This window comes from Urocitellus parryii, chromosome 10 (assembly GCF_045843805.1).
Source record: "Urocitellus parryii isolate mUroPar1 chromosome 10, mUroPar1.hap1, whole genome shotgun sequence".
In the NCBI taxonomy this organism is placed as follows: Eukaryota; Metazoa; Chordata; class Mammalia; order Rodentia; family Sciuridae; genus Urocitellus; species Urocitellus parryii.
The window spans coordinates 93,985,968-94,012,408 of NC_135540.1; the positions used below are offsets into that span (position 1 = coordinate 93,985,968).

Consider the following 26,441-nt stretch of genomic DNA (forward strand, 5'->3'; position numbering starts at 1 on the left):
GTTTTCCAAAAAAGAATAAAATGGGAGTCAATGGAAAGATAATTTAAATGAGCAATCTTTACTAAAACATGTGTTCTGGTAATCTGACATGGATTAGCTCTACGACCTTGTCCAAGCCACAATAATCAAGAAGTTCTTTTCCTTCACCCATAAAATAAAGGGGGGAAACTTCATAGCTCTAAAAGCCACCTGATTCTATTAAATATATGACAGCGCCTCTCATGCAGGCCAAAATTATTCAAATGGAAACCCCAAATCTGGAGCTATCACCAGCTTTTTTTTTTTTTTTAATAAAACAAAGGAATTTCCTCTACTTGCTATAAAACCAAGGATTTGCAAAGCAGTCTCCAAATTTCGCGGGTCACTAGAGTCCTGTAAATGTGGCTTCTACAGCCAGAGTGACAGGTAACTTCAGTGTTTTAGTTACGTTTGCGTGAGACAGGTCCGGGCTCGGTAACGCCGGCCACTTCACTCACCTGCAGCAAAGACCGCCCTGCGGCCACACCCAAACCGGAAGCCAGGACGTCCCTGGGGTTGACGGGAAAACGCCGCCGGACTCCCAGCTTCTCCGGGCCCGCCCCCTCTGATGACATCATTGCACGCCCCTTGACCCCCCGCGGCCCCGCCCCCTAGCCTCCCTCCCATAGCCGGCGGCTGTGGCGTTTTGGCGGATTATGGAGGGATCGGATCTGGTGACCGCGCCTCGCGGGGAAGAGGCTTCCTGCTCTTCCTGGGGAACCAGCAGGTGAGAAGATGATGTGGCTGCGGGGCTGCAGGACCCGTACTCTAGCACTCTACTTCCCTTCGGGCGGGCAGGGAGCGTGCGGGAGGCCCCGGGCCCGGCCGAGCCGAGCCTTTCCTGGGAGGCCAGGGGAGCGTGCGGGGTGGGTGTGGCAGCGCGCGCTTGGGCCTCTGCAGCCCACGACTTTTCCTAAGGCGAAAGTCCTCGTCCCGCCTCTTTCTGGGCTTTTTCAGTTCCGGTGAGGGTCCAGCATCCTGCTTCCTCCTGGTTAACTGACGTGAGGGGCTCTGACCAGAGCTAGTCTGGCCTAAGTCTCTCGCTGTGAGCTTCTCTGCCAGGTGCCAATCACCTTTCTTTTCGTTTTATGTTAAATGAAAGCTAAGAGCGCCACGGTGCATTATCCTCCACTGGAATCATCCTTTGAAAACTATTGCCAGAGCGAACAAGTAAGGATGAATCAGTAGCAGTCAGGGCACCCTGAAGCCTCTGTTGACTATGGTGAAAAGGGGTTGGGGAAAGCCAGGGACAAAATATACTAGATACCTATTCATATATCCCAGTTGGTTAATCTTGTTCTCCTTTGCATCGTTTCCGCCCCTGCAGAATTAAGGCGGGAGATGACCCTGCCTAGGCCCTTACCAAGATTTTAGTTAGTAGTTCCTCTTTCATGAAGCATGTATCCTGCCCTTTGTCATAATACAACTTATCAAATATAGAAATGATGGATGTATTAATTTTAGGTAGTATGACACTGTTTATATACCTGTAGCGTTTCCATTACTTTCAGACTGAAGGATATTTTAAATACCATGGTATTGTCTGCCCTTTTCAGGTCAAATTAACTTGGGAGATAATAGGTAATAAAAACAAAGCTGCCCCTTAAGGTGAAATTTTTTATTTGTATATTCTATTAGAATGCCAAAACAGTATATTGTGTGTGTACATTGTTTTTATTAGGTGATCTCTTAGAATGCAGCTGTCTTCTGGTTTGCTTTCATGAGTGCAGTCAGGAGTTTTGTAATAGTTATCCATTTAATTAACTAGAAACTGATATCATTTGATGATGCTAATCAGTGTTGGTAAGTAATTGATAACATTTTAATCACATGTGTTTACAAACCCCTTGGCTTATTTATCAATGTCAGGCTTTAAAAATAAGACTCAAATTTCCTGCTATCACATTATTATAGAATATACAAATAAAAATTTTCATTATACAGTTTCCTATTATAGCTACTACACTTGCATGTTCCTCTTCCTTGCATGGGGCACAATTAGTTTAGTGAGTAAACTTGCTTAGTAAAAATAAGAACTATATTCTAACCAGCCTGATTCTTATGTTTACAACTGGCATTTACTTTTTAGAAAGTTCTGCCTTACTGAACGTTTTAATAATATCTTTTAAAATACTAAGATTTGTAAGACAATAAAAAATATCATTTGATGATGCTAATCAGTGTTGGTAAGTAATTGATAACATTTTAATCACATGTGTTTACAAACCCCTTGGCTTATTTATCAATGTCAGGCTTTAAAAATAAGACTCAAATTTCCTGCTATCACATTATTTTCAGAACCCCATTTTGCATTCCCAGATCCATGTTTGGATTGCACTTTTGCCAAGATGATACTAATCTCAGCTTTCACTATAGCTCAGGCTTCAATACCCCAGGCTGAGTAATTGTCTACGAGCCATTTCTGCTTCCCATGTTTCCTACAGATATGATTTTGCTTTGTGTACTGTGCTGTGGAAAAATTGGGACACACTACTGTAAATAATATATCACTGAAGTATATATGTTTTGTCACTCTAATAAGTTTTTTAGGTTTTTTTTTAATTTTTAAAATTAATTCAACAGATGTTTCTTAAGTGCTTCCTTTATGCGTATCATGAGAGGCAGGGGGTATTGAATTCTGTTTGGGTTCCTAATGTTTGGGATACCAGTTAAATATCAGAATATAGTTGTTTTGGCAGGTGTATGAAATCTGTAGGACAGAAAAAATCATACATAAAGAAATAGGTTATTATGTTATATGCATATGTTATAGCATATGGTTAATTCTTTGGGAATAAATGAGTTTATAGAGTGTGCTTATAGAAAAGGTTCGAGGGACAAAATTGTTAAAAATATAGATCCATGAGAATAAATGAGCAAGGGGCTGGGGATGTGGCTCAAGCGGTGGCGCGCTCGCCTGGCATGCGTGCGGCCCAGGTTCGATCCTCAGCACCACATACCAACAAAAGATGTTGTGTCTGCCGAGAACTAAAAAAAATAAATATTAAAAAAAAAAAAAGAGAATAAATGAGCAATAACAAAATACCTCAGAATAAAACAATCATGAGCTGTTGAGCTGTACAATTTAGTACACAAAAGATAAAGCAAGTAATTAATAAATTTTAATTTTAATACATTTTAAAAATCAATGATAGGTAATGATATATTTGGTATCTAAAACTCTTCAGTAAATCATGAATCTGGTGCCATGTATAACTGAGTATTGCATTCTAAATTGTAAGTATTTAATAACCATATCATACTTAAAGGTTTAGTTTTTTTGTTATTTTTTCCCCTCAGTGCAAGTAAAAATTTGCCCATCATGTCAACAGAATCTGTGGAGATTGATGATGCATTATACAGGTAAGAGCCTCTTGGAAGCTTAATTTCCCCATTGTCCTCAAGTAACAAAATAGTATATTTGAAAATGCCATTAGGCTTAGGCAGAATTTTATATGTATATCTTAAGAGTTCCTATAAGGTTAAAATTAGGGTTTCTGTGTGTGTTTGACTTTATACTATATGTAATCTGAAAGCTTTAATAAAATTTAAATATCAGTTTCTTTAGATTTGAGTGATAGAACTAAGGGATTTTGCTATCCAATACAAAATATACCTATATGGTCTTTGTATAAAAGTTATTAGATTTCCTTTATGTAGTCATAAAAATACACTTTATGTACATAGAATTTGGAAAGATGGGTTCATTGTGTATTTTGAATTACTCTTTATATGTGTTTATTTTTATTTGGGATGCAGAGTCAGTTGTGAGCACTTTTTGGGGAGTTAATATATACTATTTGAGACGTTGATTCCAAATTCTGTTTTGTACAATACTCTCAAATAAAAAGATTGGACAGGTGTTCTGTAAATGGTCTCCTGATCACAAAAATGAAGATACCTTAAATTTAGACTCTTGGTCTGTAATTATATTTTTAGTGTCTTTTTAGTCATTTTTCTTCTTGGAATAGCAATTAGCAGCTCCCTAACATCATATTGGCTAAATTTATTTTTTTCTTTTTTATGTCCTTCCAACCTTGTAAAGCTGATGTAAGAAACACAATATACAGTAAACAGTGACTACTTTTTTGTTCATAAAGCTATGTAAATAAGTAGGTTGTAGTTTGCTTGACTGAAAATTGTAGAGCATAGCATTTCAGCTCTTATTAAGGTAAGCCATTTTCTTTTACCTGACAAACATTATCTTTGGGTGTAATTGCTTGCACTTTGGATGCATGTCTTGTTGAAAACATCTTCCAGTTGTTTCCTAATGTGCTTTTTAAAATTTCAGTCTTTCTTAAAAGAAACTGTTATAGTAAATGCAGGAATCAATTTAAAATGATAAAACTAGATGTTTGTGTGGGAACTACTATCCTACTCAGTGCTGAGTTACTGCTTATAAGTTATCTTATTAGAAATGCAAAAAATGAATTATATTATAAAGACCATATGTGAGATTTTCATCAAGAAACAACCTTTATTTTCTCAGATTTAGAAAATTAACCTTTGGGTTGGGGATATAGTTCAGTTGGTAGAGTGTTCACTTCGCATGTACAAGGGTCTGGATTTAATCCCCAGCACACTCCTCTCCCCACCCCCCAAAAATTAACCTTTTATTTTTAGTGACAGTCCTGGAGATTTTTATTATTAGTGACTGAACTAAAAGTTTGGAAGTTGGTTGGGTTTTGTTTGTTTGTTTTGTTAATACATATTTATTGCTTAGTGAGAACTAGTATTAGACTTAGGACTTTGGACAGTGATTTATCTTAGAGACACATTACCATCTGTTATATGGTATACATGTCCAAAAAGGACATGACTAAAAGGACACTAAGAATATAATTACAAATTAGGAATCCAAACTTAAGGTGCCTGGTCTGGGGATATCGCTCACTTGGTAGAGTACTTGCCTTGCCTGCACAAGTCCCTGGGTTCAATCCCCAGCACCACAAAAAAAAAAACAAAAAACAACCTACCAAACTTTAGGTGTATTCTGAAACATTTTATAATCAGGAGATAATCTGTAATATAATTTTCATATGAGAAATATAAAGTATTGTAATATCTCAATGCAACCAACACATTACTCCTATTTGTGGTGATGCTATTATATACAAACTTCTAGCACTGACAGTTGTATAAAAGCATAGCACATACAATTAAAAGCAGCGCATAATATCGATAATGATAATGAGCATCTATGTTCTGGTATATGTGTTTATTATACTTTTTTGGTGTTAATATTTTAGAGTGCATTCACTCTACTTATTAAAAAGAAGTTTACTGCATACAGTATTCTGTGTTACACCAACCACCTCATAATCTTTCATCAGATTTCTTTGACCCCCGAGTCATTTAAAAGTGTGTTGCTTGATTCCCAGATACTACTGAGGATTTTTTCCAGATACTGTAATATTGATGATTTCTAATTTTTCAAATTTTTTAAATTGACAAATACCGCATATATTTTGATATGTGCCACATGATGTTTTATTATTATGTACGTTTTACAATGACTAAATGAAGCTAAATTAACATTTTATCATGTATTTTGCCCTTTTTTGTAGCAAAAACACTTTTTTTTTTAAAGAGAGAGAGAATTTTTTAATATTTTTTAGTTTTCGGTGGACACAACATCTTTATTTTTTATTTATTTTTTTATGTGGTGCAGAGGATCGAACCCAGCGCCCCGTGCATGCCAGGCAAGCTCACTACCGCTTGAGCCACATCCCCAGCCCCAATAAAAACACTTTTAAAAATATATTCGTTTTTATTCAGCTTATTCACTGCTGTGACTAAAGATCTGATCAGAACAATTTTAGGGGAGGAAAAGCCTATTGGGGGCTCATGGTTTCAGAAGTCTTAGTCCATAGAAAGCCAGCTCCATTCCTTGGGGCGCAAAGTGAGGCAGAAGAATGTGGCAGAGTAAAGCAGCTCACATGGTGATCAGAAAACTCTTTGGTTCCAGATATCCACATGTAAAACATATTTCATAGCCTGTCTCCAGTATCCACTCATTTAATCCCATCAGGGATCAACTCACTGATTAGGTTAAGCCTATAACCCAGTCATTTCTCTTCCAAACCTTGCATTGTCTCACACATGAGCTTTTGGGGGACAACTTACATCCAAATCGTAACACTACTCTCTTAGCAGTTTTCAAGAATATAATTCTGTCCTTAGTAACTTAGTTAGCACGAGATTCTAATTCAGTAGACATACTTTGTATGGCTTGGATTTTATTTTAAATTTTTTTTTTCAGAATATGGTCTGTCTTGACCAATGTTCTAAATACATTTGAAAAAAAACGTGTTCTGTTGTTTATTGGATTTTTCTATCAATGTATAGTCAAATTGAACGATAGTATTGTTCTTATGTTCTGCATGCTTATTCAGTTTATGTCTACTTTTTATATGAGAGGGATGTTGACTGTTATAGTGTTTTCATGGGTTTCTTACTTCATTTCTATCAGTTGTGATCAGGGCATAAATAGAATTGTTATGCCCTCTAGGTGTATTCATCCTTTTACTTTTAAGCTATTTGTGTCTTTACATTAGACTCTTTATAAATAGCATTTTATTAAGCTTTTTTCTTTTTCTTTCTTTTTTTTCATACTTGTTTATTTTTTAGCAAATAAATAAAAACAAATATTGTACATTTAAAAATTATACAGTGTGTCATTTTGGTACAAATATAGTATACTATTTAAATCAGGTTTAATATAGTTTATTGATGATGAAAATATTCAAAATCTTTTCTACTAGTTTTTAAAAATATATTGTACATGGTTGTTTTCCATAGTCATCCTACTGTACAATAACACATCAGAACTTCTTGCTCCTATCTAACAGTAATTCAGTACCCTTTGATCGACCATTTCCCATCTCCTTTCCTACTACTCATAACTACCATTTCTGCTGTGAGCTTTTTCAGACTCTACACAAGTGAGATTATACAGTACTTATTTTTTCTGTATGCTATATTTCACTTATCCTAATAATCTTCAATTCTGTCAATGTTGCTGCAAATGACAGATTTTTATTCCATTTTATGGCTGAATATTATTCTATGGTATTTATCCATGTGATGGACACTTCGATTATTTCCATTTTGAGGCCATTATGAATAGTGCTGTGGTAAATATGCGTGTGTAAGTGTCTCTTTGATGTACTTATTTCATTTCTTTGAGATATATACCCAGTAGTGGAATGGCTGAGTTTCTCAAATGAATTGTTTGAGAAACTCTCATACTATCTTCCCTAGTGACTCTACTCATAAATGTTCTCACTAACAGTGTGCAAGAGTTCCTTTAGTTCACATTCATACCTACTCTTAGTCTTTTTGATAGTAGCCATCTTATTGAGGTAAGGTAATAATCTCATTTTTTTTTTTTTTACTATGTGCTAGGCTCTGTGATTTATTCTTTTTTTTTTTTTTTTCATTGTGATTTTGGTTTGTGCCTTCCTGTGGTTAGTGAGCTGTCAAATGCTGTTAAAATAAATAAATAAATAAAACTGAGAAAAACAACTTTAAGGAGGAAAGATTTATTTTGGCTCATGACATCAGAGGTTCCAGTCCATAATCAACTGGCTCCATTATTTCTGAGCCAGTTGTGAGGCAGTGTATCATGGCAGAGCAAAACTCCTTACCATGAAAACAGAGCCAGTATACAGATATATCCTTAAAAGACATACCTTTGTGTATCATGGCAGAGCAAAATTCCTCACCATGAAAACAGAGCCAGTATACAAATATACCCTTAAAAGGCATACCTTTGGTGACCTACTTTCTCATACTAGGCCTCCCAAAGTTTTTAGCACTTCCTAATAGCATCTTTAGCTGGGGACCAAGCTTTTAACATTGAGTTTTGGAGGGACATTAAAGATCGAAACTATAACATTTAAGCCCTAGCCATGAAGGCTCAGAGTCATATACAAAATGTGTTTCATCTCCAAGAGTCCTCATAGTTTTAACAGTTCCAGCATTATCCAAAAATCCAAGTCCAAAGTCTTCTCTGAGACTTGAAGGCAAACTCTTAGCTGTGATCCCTTATAAAACTCAAACAGCAAGTTATATATTTCCAACATATAATGGTGAGATGGATACAGGATGAACATTCATATTCCAAAAGGAAGGAATGAGGGCATAGAAAGGAGAAATGAGACCAAAGCAAGACCAAACTCATTAGGGCAAACATTAAATCCTATAGCTCCAATCTGGCATCTGGGGCACATTTTGGCATTATGTAAGCTCCAAACCACCAGGGCAGTTATATCCTGTTGTCTTGGAAGCTGCCATGACCACGACTCTTATATTCTACATGCTTGCAAAACCAGCATTACACAACAATACCAGGGTCTGTCACCAGCTCCATTACTAGTCAGACCTATTTGGTCTACAATTACAGCAGCCTCTTGAGTACCTGGACAGAAGAGCATGGCAAATTGAATTCTAGGGAAACAACATCTTAGGCAGCAGCCTTGGGGAAGGCAGGACATTCAGGGACTCTCTTCTCACATATCAGACTTATATTTTTATACCTTTGAACCTGTGAAGGCTGGGGTCTTACTGATTTCTAAGATGCCTACACCATAGCATCTTTCGTTTTGTCCTAGTTTAAAGTACTTGTCTTCTTTTTAAAGCCAATAGTCTCTTTAATAACCACACACCCATAAGCGTGCTCTTATTCTGGCAAAATTGCAAGTTTTTCAAATCTTTATGCTCCGGTTTTTGCTCCTGATTCTCACTGTGAATCTTGTTTAAAGCAGGCAGCATTGCCCATGCCACAGCCAGTATTCTGTGTTGCCTTGAAATTTCCTCTGGCAAGTTAATTAGTCCATCACCTTTAAACTCAGCTTCAGTGCTCGCTTCGGCAGCACATATACTAAACTCAGCTTCATAGAAAGTCTTAGGGCACAAATAAAATGTAAGTAAGTTCTTTGCCAGAAAGTAATATCAAAGCCTTGTAATCCAGTTCCAAATGTTGTCCTCATTTCCATCTGAAACCTCAAGAGTGTGCCCTTTGCTGTTCTCATTCCTATCATCATTCTGGACTTCTGAGTTTATCCCAGAATCCAACCATTAAGTCCTTTTATAGCATCCTGAGCTTTGTCTAGCCTGCTCCTCCAAAGTTTTCCAGATTCCTCCAAAAAACCAGTTTCAATGGCTTCTGAACCATATAGTTAAGTTTAGTCACAAAAATGACCCCACTTGTCAGTACCAGTTTTCCAGTTTAGCTATTATTGCTAGGACAAAATACTTGAGAAAATTTAAGGGAGGAAAGATTTATTTCATCTCATGGTTTCAGAGGTTTAGTTTACTATTTCTTGGAGCCTTTGTTTTTTGGCCTGTGGTGACACAGAACATCCTATCCTGGTAGAGAGGGCATGGTAGAGCAGAGTTGCTCACTTCATAGCAGCCAGGAAACAGAAAGTAAGCCAAGGTCCGTATACTTACCAATGGCATGTCACTATTAACCTGCTTCTTTCAACTCCACCTCCCAGGGTTTCCACATGTCTCAATAACACCATCAGCTGGGAACCAAGCTTTCAACACACAAGCTTTTGTGGAACTTTTAAGATCCAAACCATAACAGTGATGAAGTACATTTTTTTCTTAGACCTCTTAGCCATTTGTATGTCTTTTGAGAAATGACTGGATCTGTTACACATTTTTAATTGGTTTACTTTATTTTTTTATATTGAATTTTTTTAAGTTCTCTATATCTTGTTAACTCCTTGTCAGATATATAATTTGCAGATATTTTCTGTTTTCTTTTGCTGTGGAGAAACTATTCGCTTTTACTTTGTTTCCATTTAAGGTATTGCCCTATTAATATTCTAAAGCATTTCCCCAATAGTTTCATCTAGTATTGTGATAAATTCACATGTAAAATTTAAGTCTTTAATCCATTTTGAGTTGATATTTATAACTGGTGGGGAAATGGGTTCTAGTTTCATTCTTCTGCAAATGGATACCCAGTTTTTTTAGCACCATATATTGTCAAGATTGTTCCTTATCCAGTGCTTATTCTTAGTACCTTTGTTAAAACTCAACCATAGACACATGGTTTTATTTTAGGGTTCTTTGTTCTGCTCCTTTGGTCTATCTCTATTTTTATGACAATAACATGCTGTTTTGATTATTACTGTTTTATATTTTGGTTTGAATTCAAGTATATAATGCCTTTGAATTCAAGTAGTGTAAAAACTTTGTTATTTTTTTATCATTTTCTTCAAGATTGCTTTGATTACTTGGGATTTTTGTGTTTCCATACAAATTTTAGGATTTTTTTTTTTAAGAATATCATTGGCATTTTGATAGAGATTGCATTGAATCTGTAGATCATTTTTGGTACTCTGGCCATTTTGACAATATGGTTCTTTCAGTCCCTGAATGTGGGATGTTTTTCCCTTTGTGGGGTGTCTGTCCTCTTCAGTTTCTTCCATCAGTGTTTTATAGGTTTTATTATGGAGTTACTTTTTAATCTTTTGTTGAATTTATTCCTATATATTATTTATTCTATAGCCATTGTAAATGGATTTGCTTTCTTGATTTCTTCAGAGATTTGCTAATGGTCTGTGGCAATATTTCTGATTATGTGTTACAACTTTGCTAAGTTTGTTTATTAGTTCTAATAGTTTTTTTGTGGGAGTCTTTGCAGTTTTCTATATATAAGATCATGTCATCAGCAATCAGGGACAGTTTGGGTTCACATTGTGTCTTTCTGTTATCTGATGGCTCTAGGTAGGACTTCTCATACTATGTTGGCTAAAAGTTTTGAAAGAGTATATCATCATCTTGTGGCCTTTTATTTTCATTTGCTCTGACAATCTTTATTTGCATTGTTTATAGGATATATGTTTAACAGTCAATCACTAAGTATCCATGGGGATTGATTCCATAATACCCTACCCCTGTGGGTACCAAAGTCTACATACAGATGCTCCAATCCCTTGTAAAATGGCTTAGTTATTTGCATAAAACCTACACATATCCTTTGGTATACTATAAATCATCTCTATGTAACTTATAGGTAAATGCTGTGCATATAATTGTTATATGTCATTTTATGGAGTAATGACAAGGGAAAAGGTTTGTATGAGTTTAGGCCATACACTTTTTTCTGTAAATATTTTCAGTACACAATTGGCTGAATCATTGGAGACATAATCCATGAAACATTAATGCCATTTTAAATTTGTTTTCTATTGACTAGTCCTATCTTTGTTACTATTTGTTTTAGTTAGCTTTTATGTTACTGTGTCCAAAATATCCTGCAAGCCAGGCACTGTGGCACAGGCCTGTAATCCCAGCAGCTTAGGAGGCTGAGGCAGGAGGATCGCGAGTTCAAAGCCAGCCTCAGCAAAAGCGAGGTGCTAAGCAACTCAGTAAGAGTTGCTAAATAAAATACTAAAAAAATAAAATAGGGCTGGGCATGTAGCTCAGTGGTCAAGTGCCACAGAATTCAACCCTGATACCCTTTCCACCAAAAATATTCAACAAGAACAACTTAAGAGGACAGAAAGTTTATTTAAAATAGAATGTAGGATCTCAGAGGTATCAGTCAATGCTATTGCTCTGTGACTAAGATAAGGGAGTATGTCATGGAAGAAGGGCTTAGGAGAGGTTTGCTGCTTAGTTTATGAAATGATGAGGAAACAGAGAGAGTGGAAGAGACCTCAGAAAGAACCACCCTTCCAGGGCATGCTTCCAATGACCCACCTCCTCCTACCATGTCCCACCTGCCTACAGTTATCTTCTAGTCAGTCTGTTCATACTAGGATAAACTGATTAGGTTACAGGTCTCACAGTTTAGTCATTTTACCTTCCAATATTCCTGTACTAACAGGGGCTTTGGGGAGATACCTCATATCCAAACCATAACATTCTATCCTTCCCCTTAAAAGCTCGTGTCCATCTCATAATGCAAAACGCATTAAGTCCTAATCTCTAAGAGTCCCATAGTCTTACACAGTTTCAGCATTCCCCAGTCCAAGTCCAAAGTCTCCTCTGAGACTCAAGGCAAACTCTTCGCTTGGAACCCCTTTAAAAATCAAAAGCAAGTTATATATATTATCTCCAATATACAGTAGCACAGAGTAAGCATTCCCATTCCAAAAGAGAGGAAGTGGGGCACAGAAAGAAGGGATGGGGCCAAAACAATGCAAAAACCCAGCTTGGCAAACAGATCCTATAACTGCATACAACATCTAAGACACATGGCTATGATAATTATTTTCAAAGCACTTTTGCAGCCCTGCCCCTTTGGCCTTCCCAGTTGTAGCATACACCGGTGGACTGATTTAGCCTGGTCCTCTCCAAAACCCTTTCAATATATTTATCATTTCCAATATTCTCCATGCTTTTGTATAAATTCATATTACCATCTGATATCATTTTCTTTGTGCCTGAATGTCTTCCTTTAACCTTTCTTATATTGACAATTGGCCGGCTGTAAATTCTTTAAACTTTTATTTTTTTAATACGTATTTTTGCTGGGTATAGACTACTAAGTCAACAGTGTTTCATTTTTGGTATTTAAAAATAAGTGTCATAGTCTTCTGATTTGCACTGCTTCCTGGAAGAAAATCATTTGACATTTTACCCTTTCCCATACATAATATCCTTAATTTTCTCTAGACACTTTTAATTTTTCTCTTCATTCCTGGTTTTATAATGTGCCTTGGCATAGTTCGCTTTACATTTCTGAGTTTGGAGTATGTTTACATTGTGGTCTTTGAGTTTATAATATTCCTGGAAAATTTTTAGCCGTTAGTTACTCATATTTTCTTTTTCTTCCCTCTCCCCCCTCCCCCAGTTTCTTTCAGGAACTCTAATTTCACTTATATTAGGCACGTCTCATAGCTTACTAATGGGCTTATTTGTGTATTTTGTTTTGTTTTTCCATTTTTAAAAAAAAAAACCCTGTGTTTTATTTTGGGCAGTTTCGATTTCTGTACCTTCAAGTTCTCTTTGCAGTATTAAATCTATTGTTAATTGCATCCAGTGTATTTTTCTTCTTCACATTTTATAGTTTTAATCCCTAGAAGGTCTGTTTATGTTTTTCTTTATGTTCTTGAGCATATGGATCAAATTTATAATTGTTCTAATGTCTTTGTCTTCTAGTTTTGTCATTTATGTAATTTCTTTGTGTGTTCTTACTGATTTATATCTCTGTTCATGATAGGTTGTGTTTTCCTGCTTTTTTGCACACCTGGTAGTTTTTTAAATAGATTCCAAGGGGCTGGGGTTGTAGCTCAGTAATAATGTGCTTGCCTAGTACATGTGAGGCACTGGGTTTGAGCCTCACCACCACATAAAAATGAAAGAGAGAGAGAGAAAGAAATTGTGTTTATCTACAACTAAAAATATTTTTTAAAATAAATATATGCTAGGCATTTTGGAATTTACCTTTTTTGATGCTGGATAATTTTGGATTCGTTTAAATATTCTTGAGCTTTGTTCAGGGTCAATTAAGTTACTTGCAACCAGTTTGTTGTTGTTGTTGTTGTTGTTGTTTCAAAGTTTGCTTTTAAAGTTTGGAAGAGACATTTGGGGCTAATTCCCACCCGACATTGATATAATATTCTTCTGAATATTCCATCCAGTGCCCTTTTTGTTCTGAAGTTTTGTGCATGGCTAGAGAGGACCACAAACTTTTTCAGGTTGTACTTGCACTTGCCCTTTTAGGTGGTTTTCCCCTCAACTTGTTTCTCCCATGCATGTTAATCTATACTCAGCTGAAGATCAACACCAAAAGTAGAAGACAGGAAATAATTAAAATTAGACCTGAAATCAATGAAATTGAAACAAAAGAAACAATTGGGAAAATTAACAATATGAAAAGTTGGTTCTTTGAAAAAATATAAACCTTTAACCATGCTAACGAAGAGAGGAAAGAGAAAACTCAAATTACTAAAATCCGTGATGAAAAAGGAAATATCACAATGTACATTATAGAAATATAGAAGATAATTAAAAATTATTTTGAAAATTTGTACTCCAATAAAATAGAAAATATCAAAGACATTGACAAATTTCTAGTCTCATGATTTATCCACACTAAATCAGGATAATATACATAGTTAAACAGATCACTTTGAATCAATGAAATAGAAGACACCATCAAAAGCATACTGTTGTGGGGCAGGTCGCTCAGAAAACACACCAAGTCCCAGTTTTGTTCAAATTGAAGAGTCTTTATTGTCTGACCAGCCAAGACTGCTTCCTACAGGACCAAGTTATCTCTGCAGGAGAACAGCCTTGAGCTCCAACATTTTAGGGTATTTAAAGGCAAAACCCGCAAAAACCACAACCATGTAGATGTAGCTACAAGCAAGGAGGGTTCAGAAGTTGGAGCGAGCAGTTAGCAAAACAATGCAATGTGTACATTGGTATTTCCCACCAGACTTTCCAGGTTGGCATAGCAGCAAGCAAGTAAGCAGAAGGGAAGTGGGTCAAAATGACCCTAGTTGAGTGCAAGTTAGAGAATGGCTACTAACGTCTAGTCGATCAACCTCTAACAGGGTACATTGCCCAGGAAAAATGGGAACCAAAGAGAGAACAATTTTACGTTGTATAAGAATTGCCATTTTGTATTGCCAAGTATGCTATGCTAGGTAACTATTAATGGGTACAAAGGTGGGTCTTTCTCATTGGAGAAGCATTTCTTACATGAATGGAGTCTCAGGGTAAAATGGAATCTGTTTGGTCATTGCCCATATTGCCTGGCCTATAACACCTCCCAACCAAGAAAGCCCTAGGACCAGAGAGATGATAGCTGAGTTCTAAAAGACCTTCAAAGAAGAACTAATGCCAATGCTCCTCAAATTATTCCATGAAATAGAAAAAGAGGGAACACTCCAAACTTATTCTATGAGGCCAATATCACCTTGATTCCAAAACCAGACAGAGACAGATCAAAGAAAGAAAACTTCAGACCAATATCTCTAATGAATATAGATACAGAAATTCTCAATGAAATTCCAGCAAATCGCATATGAAAACATATTAAAAAAAAATAGTGCACCATGATCAAGTGGAGTTAATCCCAGGGATGCAAGGCTGGTTCAACATACGGAAATCAGTAAATGTAATTCAGCACATCAGTAGACAAAGATAAGAATCATGATCGTCTATCTCAATAGATGCAGAAAAAGCATTCGACAAAACACATTACCCCTTCATGTTCAAGACACTACAAAAACTAGGGATAACATTGTAAAAGCTGTCTATGCTAAATCCAAGGCTACGATCATTCTAAATGGAGAAAAATTGAAAGCATTCCCTCTAAAAACTGGAACATGACAGGGATACCCCTTTTCACCACTTCTATTTAACATGTCCTTGAAACTCTAGCCAAAGCAATTAGCCAGACGAAAGAAATTAAAGGGATACAAATAGGAAAAGAAGCACTCAAACTATCACTGTTTGTCAATGACATGATCTTACAGGATCTGAAAAATTCCACCAGAAAACTTCTAGAACTAGTAAATGGATTCAGCAAAGTAGCAGGATATAAAATCAAGACCCATAAATCAAATTCATTTCTGTACATCAGTAGCGAATTCTCTGAAAGAGAACTAGGAAAACTACCCTATTTACAATAGCCTCAAATAAATAAATAAATAAAAATATTTGGGAATCAATGAAAGAGGTGAAAGACTTCTGCAATGAAAACTACAGAAAGAAATTAAAGAAGATCTTAAAAGAGGAGAACCATCTGCAGATCTCTGGCACTTATTCTACATCTCTCCACTCTTGTGCTTAGCTTATAAATCCTAGCTTTCTTGAATTTTTAGCTGTTTCTTTAATTCAGGGAGACCACCAGATTCTCTTTGCATTCCCCTCCCTCCATTGCAGCCTGAAAACTTTGCAAGTAAGAAATAAAACAAAGTTCGCTTCATTTGTTTTTCTCTTTTTTGATACTACTCTTCTGAGTTGCTATTATTTGGTGTCTAAAACCTGTTATTTTATTTATTTTGTCCAATTTTCAGTTGTTTAAGGCAAGAAAATAAATCTGGTCCTTATTACCTCATTATGGCCAATAGAAGTCCTATGACTATATTATCTAATTCTCATAAGCCATTTTTTCTTCATGCTTACCTTTTCCCTAGTTTAATAGTCTAAACTAGGGAAAACACATTTCCTTTCATGATTTCTCTTTGAACTCGTATTATTTCTTCAGAATTTATCTTGAATGAGCCCTCATTTGAAAACTTTCCATGTCTTGGATTGATGTAGATAATCCCTTCTTCTGTATTCCAGGTTTCCATATTTTTTGGTACTTACGTATAGTACTTAATCTTATAGAATTATGTGATTATCTATCTCTATACTAGTATCGTATGTCTCTCTCCTAGTAGCCAGTACCTGGCTCAAAATAGTGTTTTAATAAACATATGCATGCATAAAAAAGATAACTGAAGTTCATCCAGAAGAAAGTGATTAGAGTATTTAGGGGTACTCATAAATGATGTCTTATTGCAATTAAAGAAATGGAAGGGTTACCTGGAAAGAGAAGACTCTGAATCTTGAGTAGCATCTTCAAATATTTGGAGGACTGTCATATCAAAAAAGGATTGGACAAGTTCTCTATGGCTTCAAAATTAGGACATAGTCGGTGAAAACTATAGGGAATATTGTTCCTTCAAAAAGGAAACCTTTTTCTTGTCTTTTTACTTGGTATATTCAGTGTTAAGTGGCATGCTCACTTAATAGAGTCAACTATAATAATGCTGGACTTGAGTAACTTAAATTAAGATACCATCTCTACTACTTCCTAACAGTAACAATTTCAAAGCATTTTAGTTTCATTAGATTGCAAAGTACCTGACATATTAGCTTGCACAAAGTAGGTATTTAAATAGTAACCTTCCCTTAAGTGGCTAAACATTGAAAGGTGGGAGATCGGAGTGACTGGTGAGAAACAGAGATTCTGTGGTTCTTTGGAAAACCTTAGTGCATGTATCTTGGTTTTATTCTTTTATTTAATTTCTTCTTTTTAGATATATATGACACTAGAATGTATTTTTATTTACTTACATGGAGTATAACTTATTCTAGTTAGAATCTCATTCTTGTGGTTGTATATGATGTATAGTTTCACTGGTGGTGTATTCATATATAAACATAGAAAAGTTATGTAGATTCATTCTTCTGTCTTTCCTATCCTATCCCCCCATCACTTCTCTTCATTCCCCTTTGTCTAATCAACTGAACTTCTGTCTTCTCCCCATCCCTTGCTGTGTGTTAGCAACCACTGAGAAAACGTGACCTTTGATTTTTTTGAGATTGACTTATTTCACTTAGCATGATAGTCTCTAGATCCATCCATTTACTGGAGAAAGTAATAAAATCATTTCTTCCTATGGCTGAGTAATACTCATTGTGTATATATACAATTTCTTTATCCATTCATCAGTTGAGTGGCACCTAGGTTGGTTCTACAGCTTAGCTATTATGAGTTGAGCTGCTATAAATGTTGATGTGGCTGCATCACTGTGTAGTATGCTGATTTTAACTTCTTTGGATAAATACCAAGAAGTTAAATAACTGGGTTGAATGGTTTCATTCCTAATTTTTTGAGAAACCTCCATTCTGCTTTCTAGAGTAGTTGTACCAATTTGCATTCCCACCACACTGCACGGGTGTACCCTTTTTGCCCACATCCTCACTAACACTTATTGTTACTTGTATTCTTGATAATTGCAATTCTGACTGGAATGAGATGGAATCTCAGTGTGGTTTTAATTTGCATTTCTCTGATTGCTAGAGATATTGAACATTTTTTCATATATTTGTAACTTTTTATATTTCTTCTTCTGTGAAGTACCTTTTCAGTTTCTTTGCCATTTGTTGATTGGATTATTTGGGGTTCTGGGTTTTTTTTTTAATCTGCATGTTTTTGTCATTTATAACTGCATTCATATGGTTATTATTTTATTTTAAAATTTATTTTATTTTAAAGGCAAGACTAAGATGGAAAACACTTTAAGCATAGTTCTTATGACTGTAAACGTAGAAAAGAGGATTAAAGTCCTTGAGAACATAGAAGTGTTGTTCTTGTGTACCAGCCAGTTCATTTCTTTCATTAAATTAGCAAATTGTTTTTTTGTGTCACAACGTGACAGGACCTTATTCATCACTGAGGAAGCAGTGACAAATAAGGCAAAGACCCTGCCTTATGGAATCCATGTATCACCTAGAAAAACAGACAAATAATGAATACACTGTAATAAGGTGTTACAGATGCACATAAACAGTAGTCTATCATTGTATTGAGAAAGGATAGGATTAAAGGAAGCATAATATAAGAAAGTAAAGTATAAGCTGAGACTTTAAGGATGAATAGAAACTAATCAGGCCTATAATATTAGGGGAAAGGAATATACTACAACCAAAGGAACGTACCACATTTGGAGAACTAAGAATCTTTATATTACACAGGAACATGGAGTTCCACAAAGGGTGACAAGAGATAAGATTGGAAAGCTAACAAGAACTAGATTATGAGCGGCCTTATGACAAATTTTAAAGAATTTGGACTTTTACAGTAAGGGAAATAGGAAACCATTTGGATTTTTAGAGTAAAAGAAGGATTGGTTAAAATTTGTACATTAGAAAGATTATTCATCTTTCTTAGGAAGTTAATAGGTAACATACAAAATGGGAGGGGGGTCAAGAAATGAAAGTATAAGCATGTCATTTAGAGATAAAGATTGCAAATATTAGGAAAAAATAAATAAAAATAAATTCACAATGGCTGTCCTGGGGAGTAGGAATAAGTACAGGGAAGAATTAGGTTAGAGAAACTAATTGTTGTTGGGTTTGGTACCTCCCCCCATTATAAATTTTCTAGGATTAATTTTTTCCTCAATATACATATATTGTGGCATAGAGAGTAAAGAGTAAATGCTAAGTCTTAACTACCTCAGTTAAATTTTACCTTCACTTCTTATGTTATTTAACCTCTCTGTGCTTAAGTTTTTCTGTTGTTTTGCATGATGGTGATGGTGCATAATAAAAACTTAAAAGTGTTAGCTACTGCTATTATATACCAGTCACTATTTAGGTGCTTAGATACAAGGCATGTAGATACTGTTAACAACTGTAATACGAGTTTTTTGAAATGTTGCTTTTGCTGATTGAGAATAAAAACAGAAGAAAAACCAGAACCAGTATAGATAATTTTATCAACCTGATTATTAAAAGAAACTTAATGCACATATAGATAAGGTTGTGGTGTGTTTTTGTTTGTTTGTTTGTTTTTTATTTGTTCTGAGTAGTCATACATGACAAAATGCATTTTGACACAAAATACATAAATGGAGTATAACTTCTCATTCTTATGGTTGTGCATGATGTTGAATTACACTGGTTGTGTAATCATATATGCACATAGGGTAATAATGTCTGATTCATTCTATTATTCTTCCTACTCCTATACCCTCCTCCTCCTTTCACTCTGTCTAATCCAAAGGACCTCTATTCTTCCCTAGCCACCCCCTTATTGTGAATTAGCATCCACGGATCAGAGAAAACATTCAGCCTTTGGTTCTTTGGGATTGGCATATTTAACTTAGCACAGTGTTCTCTGTTCCATCCATTTACAAATGCCATAATTGTTTGTTTTTTAATTAAAAAAAAATTTTTTTTCAGTGCTAGGGATTTGAGTATAGGCCCCAGTACATGCTAGACAAGTGTTCTACCATTGAGCTACTAGAACAGCATGATAAGAGCATTGTGTCTTAAACAGCTGTAAAGTATACATTCTTTTCAGGAATACATGCAACATGTTTTAAATTGATCAAATACATGATCAGATTTTAAAATGTGAATATATCAGATTGTGATATATGTTCATAGTCCATTTAAGCTAGAAGTCAATACAAAATATAACTAAAAAATTCCCCATCAAGTTTAATATTTAAAAATACACTCTGGGTTATTAACCCATGTTATATTGTTCATGTAACCCTAAACAATATGCTTACATTTTACTTGTTTTTCTGCTTTTTATATAAATGAGCTTGCTTTGAATGTCTTATTGTGTGTCTTGTTTCTTTGAATGAAATTTATGGGATTTATTCATATCAGTAAATGCAATGATATTTCAAAAAAATCTACATTGACAATTTATTGAATTTCTTTATCTATTTCACTGCAGTATTTAATTATTTTAAAATAGCATACTTAGCTATTCTTCGTTCTATAGTTTTGGGCATTCTCCTGGCTGTTAGTTTGCAAACAACTTTAAGAGATATGTAATTTTAAAACATTAATCTTTTTTCATTGTGTTTTACGTAGTCGACAGAGATATGTTCTTGGGGACACAGCAATGCAGAAGATGGCCAAGTCCCATGTTTTCTTAAGTGGTATGGGCGGTCTTGGTTTGGAAATTGGTAAGCAATATTTTATTATGATTTTATGTAATACTTTTGACCAACATAAGTTTATTTTAAAGAATTTAATTCATTCTATTATTCTTTCTTATACATTCCATAAGGAAATTAGATCCACAAGCTTGATTGAATACTTTTTTTTTTTTTTTTTTTTTGGTACTTGGGATTGAACTCAGTGGCACTCAACAACTGAGCCATATCCCAGCCCTATTTTGTATTTTATTTGGAAATAGGGTCTCGATGAGTTGCTTAGTGCCTTGCTATTGCTGAGGCTGGCTTTGAACTCGCCATCCTCCTGCCTCAGCCTCCTAAGCCGCTTGGATTACAGGCATGTGCTACCACGCCCACCTTGAATTCAATTTTGATTTCTTTTGGCAAGATTTATTTCTTGACATTGTTATGTACTTTCACAAGGAATCAATAATGACTCTCTTTGCTTCTATTTTTGTGATGTTAATATCTATTAATGATTAATTGCCGTATCCATTTATATATATTCATAAGAACATGTTTGTAAGAATATAGTAAAATTTTAAAAGTGGTGCCTCTGGGTGGAATGATTATACAAAATTGTATTTGTTTCTTTTTTGTTAATCTGTATTTTCTAACTGTTTTTTGCAAGGGACTTATATTTCTTGTATAATTACCAAAAAAAAGTCATTTAAACTATTTCTTTTTCTTTTCTCTTTATAGCAAAGAATCTTGTTCTTGCAGGGATTAAGGTAAGTGAGTGTATGTCCTTTAGTAAGAAAAATTATGCTTATGATTTTGTTTTTGTTCATTTATAAAGGTAGTATTGTTTATACTTTGACTTATTGTGCCTTTGTTTAATAGAAAAATTGTTTTTATACTCCTGTCCTTTATAAACAAACTAGAAATTTCAAAAATGTTGTAAAATAGAATAGTTTATCAAAACTTATGTACATATCACATAGCTTCATTTACCAATTCAGAGACACATATCCATCTATTTCCTTCTTATTTCTGACAGTCTGCAACTGCCAAATTATTTCAGTGTAAATCTTAGACATAGTATTTTATATATCATTCTTGAACACTTTAGTGAGGTACCTTTTGTAAATATTAATACAATACCATTTTCACACCTAAAAATGTAACAAATTCTAAATATTGTTTATATTACTTACCTGTTGCTGTGAAATCATTTACCCACAAATTGGATAACTTAAACATTTCTTATCTCCAGTTTCTGTGGGTAAGGATTCAAGCATGAGTTAACTGGTTCCTTTATGTGAAGATCTTATAATGCTTCCATTAAGGTTTTAGTAGAAACTGTAGTCATCTTGAAGCTAGCTAGTGGAGGATCTGCTTCAAGCTTGCTCTTCTTTTTGGCAGCATTTGGGTCTTCATGGGTTAGATTATTGGACTGAGAACCTCAGTTCCTTGCTGGCTCTGGGCCAGAGGTTATCCTTAGTTCATTGCTTTGTCATATTCTCCATAGGGCAGCTCATACTGTGGTAGCTTGCTTCATCAGTGTAAGTAAGGATAAGACAAGAAAGGGATTGTGCTAACAAATCAAGTTATAGTCTTTTATAACCTAATATTAGAAGTAAGTGCAGCCCATACTCAAGAGGAAGGGCTTACCCAAAGACATATATATAGGAAATTGGAAGCATTGGGGTCATCTTTAAAGTCTGTTTAGCATAATCATAAGTTACCTTGTGTTCAGATTTTAGTAGTTTTCTTATATCTTTTTTTTTAAGGCTTTTTTGGTTCTCACAGGGATTCAAGTAAAATTTATATATTGAACTTGTTTATTTTAATCTGAGGATTTTTCTTCCTGGATTTAATTTTATCTTGGAATTTATTTGTTTAAGAAACTAGTCACTGGTAACATATTCCCTTATTCCTGCATTTCCTGTAAACCGGTAGTTATGTGCAGAGAATCAGAATCAGATTTGATTCTTGGGCTGGGGATATAGCTCAGTTGGTAGAGTGCTTGCCTTTGCATGCACAAGGCCTTGTGTTCAATCCTCAGCACAACCCAAAAAATAAAATAAAATAAAAGATTTGATTCTTTTTTTAATATCTTAATTTTTTAAAATATCTTTATTTTGTTTATTTTTATGTAGTGCTGAGGATTAAACCCAGTGCCTCGCCTCACATGTGCAAGGCAAGCGCTCTGCCACTGAGTCACAACCTCAGCCCTGATTTGATTCTTTAGCAAGACTATTTTATAGGTAATATTGTGTTCTCCCATCAGGAGTCAATAATATCCTGTTGTCCCTCTTTTTATGATGATTATTAGCCATTAGTGATCATTGCCTAGATCCATTGTTTCATTAGGGACCACAGTTATATTCTCATTTATTAGCTGGGTTAATATTTTAGAAAGAAAATTTTCCATTCATCATTTATGTAAGATCATATACATATATGAAAGGCAAGATAATACTTGAATTTTCCTTCTTTAATTGCCAGCTTTATAAATCTGTGGATTCCGCCAGCCGGGTGGTTCATGCCTGTAATCTCAGCAACTCTGGAGGCTGAGTGAGGATCAAAAGTTTTAAGCCAACCTTAACAACTTAGCAAGACCCTGTCTCAAAATTTAAAAGAAAAAGCGGAAGGGATGTAGCTTAGTGATTAAACACTTGAGTTCAGTCCCTGGTACCAACCCCACACACACACACACACACAATATAGTGGGTTCCTATCCCAAAAGAGACCCATGAACTCAATATGTATGTGTGTATGGATATGTCGTGATAAATGTAAGGATTTAAGCATAATTAATGTATTTTGATCCACATAGAGATTATTTTCATTGATGCTAAAATTGTTCCATCTTTGGTTATCGGAATTCTTTGCAACTTTTTAAGTTCTTTTGATACAACTCCAGTAGTGTTTGTCATTTATAAAGTCTTTTTGGTAGATAGAATTAGACAATTCTAATGGTCTAATAAGCACCAAAATTTCTGATTTTCAAGTTTAGGATTATAAGGGATTACTAAAATTTTTAATTCACATTTAGGATTGTTGGATATTACTACTTGGATTTTATATTTTAAGCTTTTTTATCTTACTGTATGTAGGGTCTTACTTAGTTCCTAGTGAAATTAACCTAATTACTTGCAGGTTTTCATATATATGAGACATAGTTTCAGAATACCAATTTCAGTATTATTAATAAAATATGTTAACAGCTCAAGGGTTTTTTTTTTTTTTTTTAATCCTACTTGAATTTGACAGACAAATTACTGGTTTTCTTAAGACACTTTAATTCCTCTGGGTAATTAGGCAAATGACTCAATATTTATATTAACAGTTTGGTTCATTTATTTATTTTGCTTTGGATTTTTAGGATTTGCTTTTAATTTAATTGTGCTGTTATGTGACATGTATTTGATTTCAAAGTCATATTTACAAAGCAATATATTTTTAGTATCTTTTTTCTTAACCCCGTTCCTTTATTCACTTATTATATTATGCCCTTTCTTTGATATTTTCTTCATTTGTTTTTCAATATAAGCAAATGTGTATACACATACATGTGTATCTATATATGTGTATGTATATTTATCGCTTTCTGTCTTTCTTATAGTGACTTACTTTTCTCTCCATCTTCCTTTTTTATCATTTAGTGGCATATCCTGAAGATTTCTAAATTTATAGTTGCATGGATATACATATGTGGATATATCACATATATGAAATTTTCCATATTGGAAAACTTGGACATTTTGATTATTTCTTTTTTAATAGTGCTACATTTGGAGTGTCTTTTGGATAGTCCTAGAAGTGGAATTAGTATCAAAGGATAAATGCATTTGTCTTCTTGAAAGAAATTGCTAAATTTCTTTCCATTGAAGTTGAGTCACTTCACATCCCCATCAGTAATTATGTGAGTGGTTGATTACCTCACCCTCATTAGTAGAGCATGTTGTCAAACTTTTGGACTTATTATGCCAGTCTAATGAGTGAGAAAAGGTATTTCTTTCCTGAGTATTGCCAAGCATCTTTACATATTTCTTACAAATTAATCTTGCCCTTTTTTCCTGTAAGATTTGAAAGGACCTTATATGGATTACAAATATTGTTTTTCTAGCTTGTGAATTACTTTTATGACTTGGAACATGGCATATTTTTAAATGTTTATAAGAATTTTTTGAATTTTTATACATTGAGGTTTTTAAGGTACTTACTTGATAAATTTAAATTCTCTTAAATGTTTAATTTTTTTCTACCAGTGTATTGGGGTTTCTAGATGTTACATAATCATATATCATCTATAGATCTAGTTTTGTATCCTTTTTTATTTTTATGCCTGAAATTATTTTTGTTGCATTTATGCATAAAAATATAGAGAGTATAGTGTAAATAATATTAGAGAAAGTTGAGTATCCTTGTCCTACTTTAGATTTCAACAGATACTTTCCTCTTTTCTGAAGGCACTTACAATCCATGATACAGAAAAATGCCAAGCATGGGATCTAGGAACCAACTTCTTTCTCTGTGAAGATGATGTTGTGAATGGTAGAAACAGGTAAAGATATTTTGATATCTTATCATAGTTTTTAGAATTTTTAACTAAATAGAATATTTAGTTAAATAGAATATTTTCTGTGTCCGGAACACCAGTTCAGTCATAGTTGTTTAACTCATTACCATAAATTTACAGTACCATAGTTAAGTAAGTATTATCATATGCTTATTTAATTATTTATATTGGGCTGGGGCTGTACCTCAGTGGTAGAGCACTTACCTTGCATGTGTGAGGCACTGGGTTCAATCCTCACCACTACATAAAAATAAATAAATAAAATAAAGGTATTTGTCCATCTAATTATTTATATTATCAAGGTTCTTATATAGTCATTACTATCTAGAAAATAATTTCTTTGGGATTATTGAGCCATATCTTTAGTATTATTGAATCATTTAGACTTCTAGGACATGGAATTTAGAACCATAAGTGTACACTTTGAGATTATTTGGCTTTCTATGAATTATGACAATACATTTTTAAGATTATATAATTTTATGAAGCATAAATTAGCTTTTTTCTTGTATAATTTATTGTTTCAATTAAAATTTCATAACATATTAAGTTCTTATGATGTCATTAAGTGTCTAACTTTGAGAGATTGAATGAAAGATGGTTAATTATTTTTTTAGGGCTGAAGCTATACTTTACCGTATTGCAGAACTAAATCCATATGTTCACGTCACATTATCTTCCGTACCCTTCAATGAATCCACAGATCTCTCCTTTTTACATAAATATCAGGTTAGTAAGCCAATTTTGTATTAAATGTTATTGACTGATTCCCAGGCATATCATCAAGTATTAATACAGCATGACTGTTGTTAGTATATGGAGCAAAACAAGAAAATTTCACATTAGAATTATTGGAGTAATACTTATCAGATATTTCATTTTTCAAGAGAGGACTTAAGAACTGATGACACAGAAATTTATTTGGCTATTTTAATAGTAATGTGCATAAAAACTACTGAAATTCATTTATACCAGCATGCAGTTATTTCTTCCTCACGTATCTGCACGTCATTTAGGGGTTCTGCTGTATACACTAAACTTAGCTTGAACTTCAGAGTCTGAGTATCTTAATATATCTCTTCTTAGACCAGGAGACTACACCATTCATGTTCTCATGTTATTAACAGAAAAACAAAAGGCAAGCCAACCTCTCAAGAACATTTCATTGTCCAAATAAGTCACATTGTCAAGGTCAAATTTAAGATGCAAGAAAGTAACTCTATTTTCTTCCTAAGGAGCCATAAAGAAACATTACAGTTAGAGTGGAGTAAACATGTATCAATAATTCAATCTTCCTTATGTACTAAAATTTTGTAGAATATTGGATATTCTAAAAGTACCTAGATTGACCCTGTTTTTGTTTTGTTTTGTTTTGTTTTTCTTTGATTAAATTTTGTCATTTCTTGTTTAAAGATCAGTATGTAGACTTACGTTCTGGACCAAATAACTTAAAATCTATTCTTCTGACACCTAGAATTCCACCCAAGAATTACTAACAT

The 26,441-nt window shown here is 34.3% G+C and overlaps 1 protein-coding gene across 1 annotated transcript in view; it reads left to right on the top strand.

The window, feature by feature from the left end:
* Positions 1-662: 662 nt before the first annotated feature.
* Positions 663-26,441, top strand: part of Uba6 (ubiquitin like modifier activating enzyme 6) — an 85,412-nt gene continuing 59,633 nt past the window's right edge. Inside the window, exons 1-6 of the mRNA XM_026407781.2 lie at positions 663-745; positions 3,319-3,381; positions 20,329-20,423; positions 21,117-21,145; positions 24,833-24,927; positions 25,560-25,671. Of these exons, the coding sequence (XP_026263566.2) occupies positions 675-745; positions 3,319-3,381; positions 20,329-20,423; positions 21,117-21,145; positions 24,833-24,927; positions 25,560-25,671 (465 nt within the window). The 5' untranslated portion in view covers positions 663-674. The remainder of the gene's footprint in view (positions 746-3,318; positions 3,382-20,328; positions 20,424-21,116; positions 21,146-24,832; positions 24,928-25,559; positions 25,672-26,441) is intronic.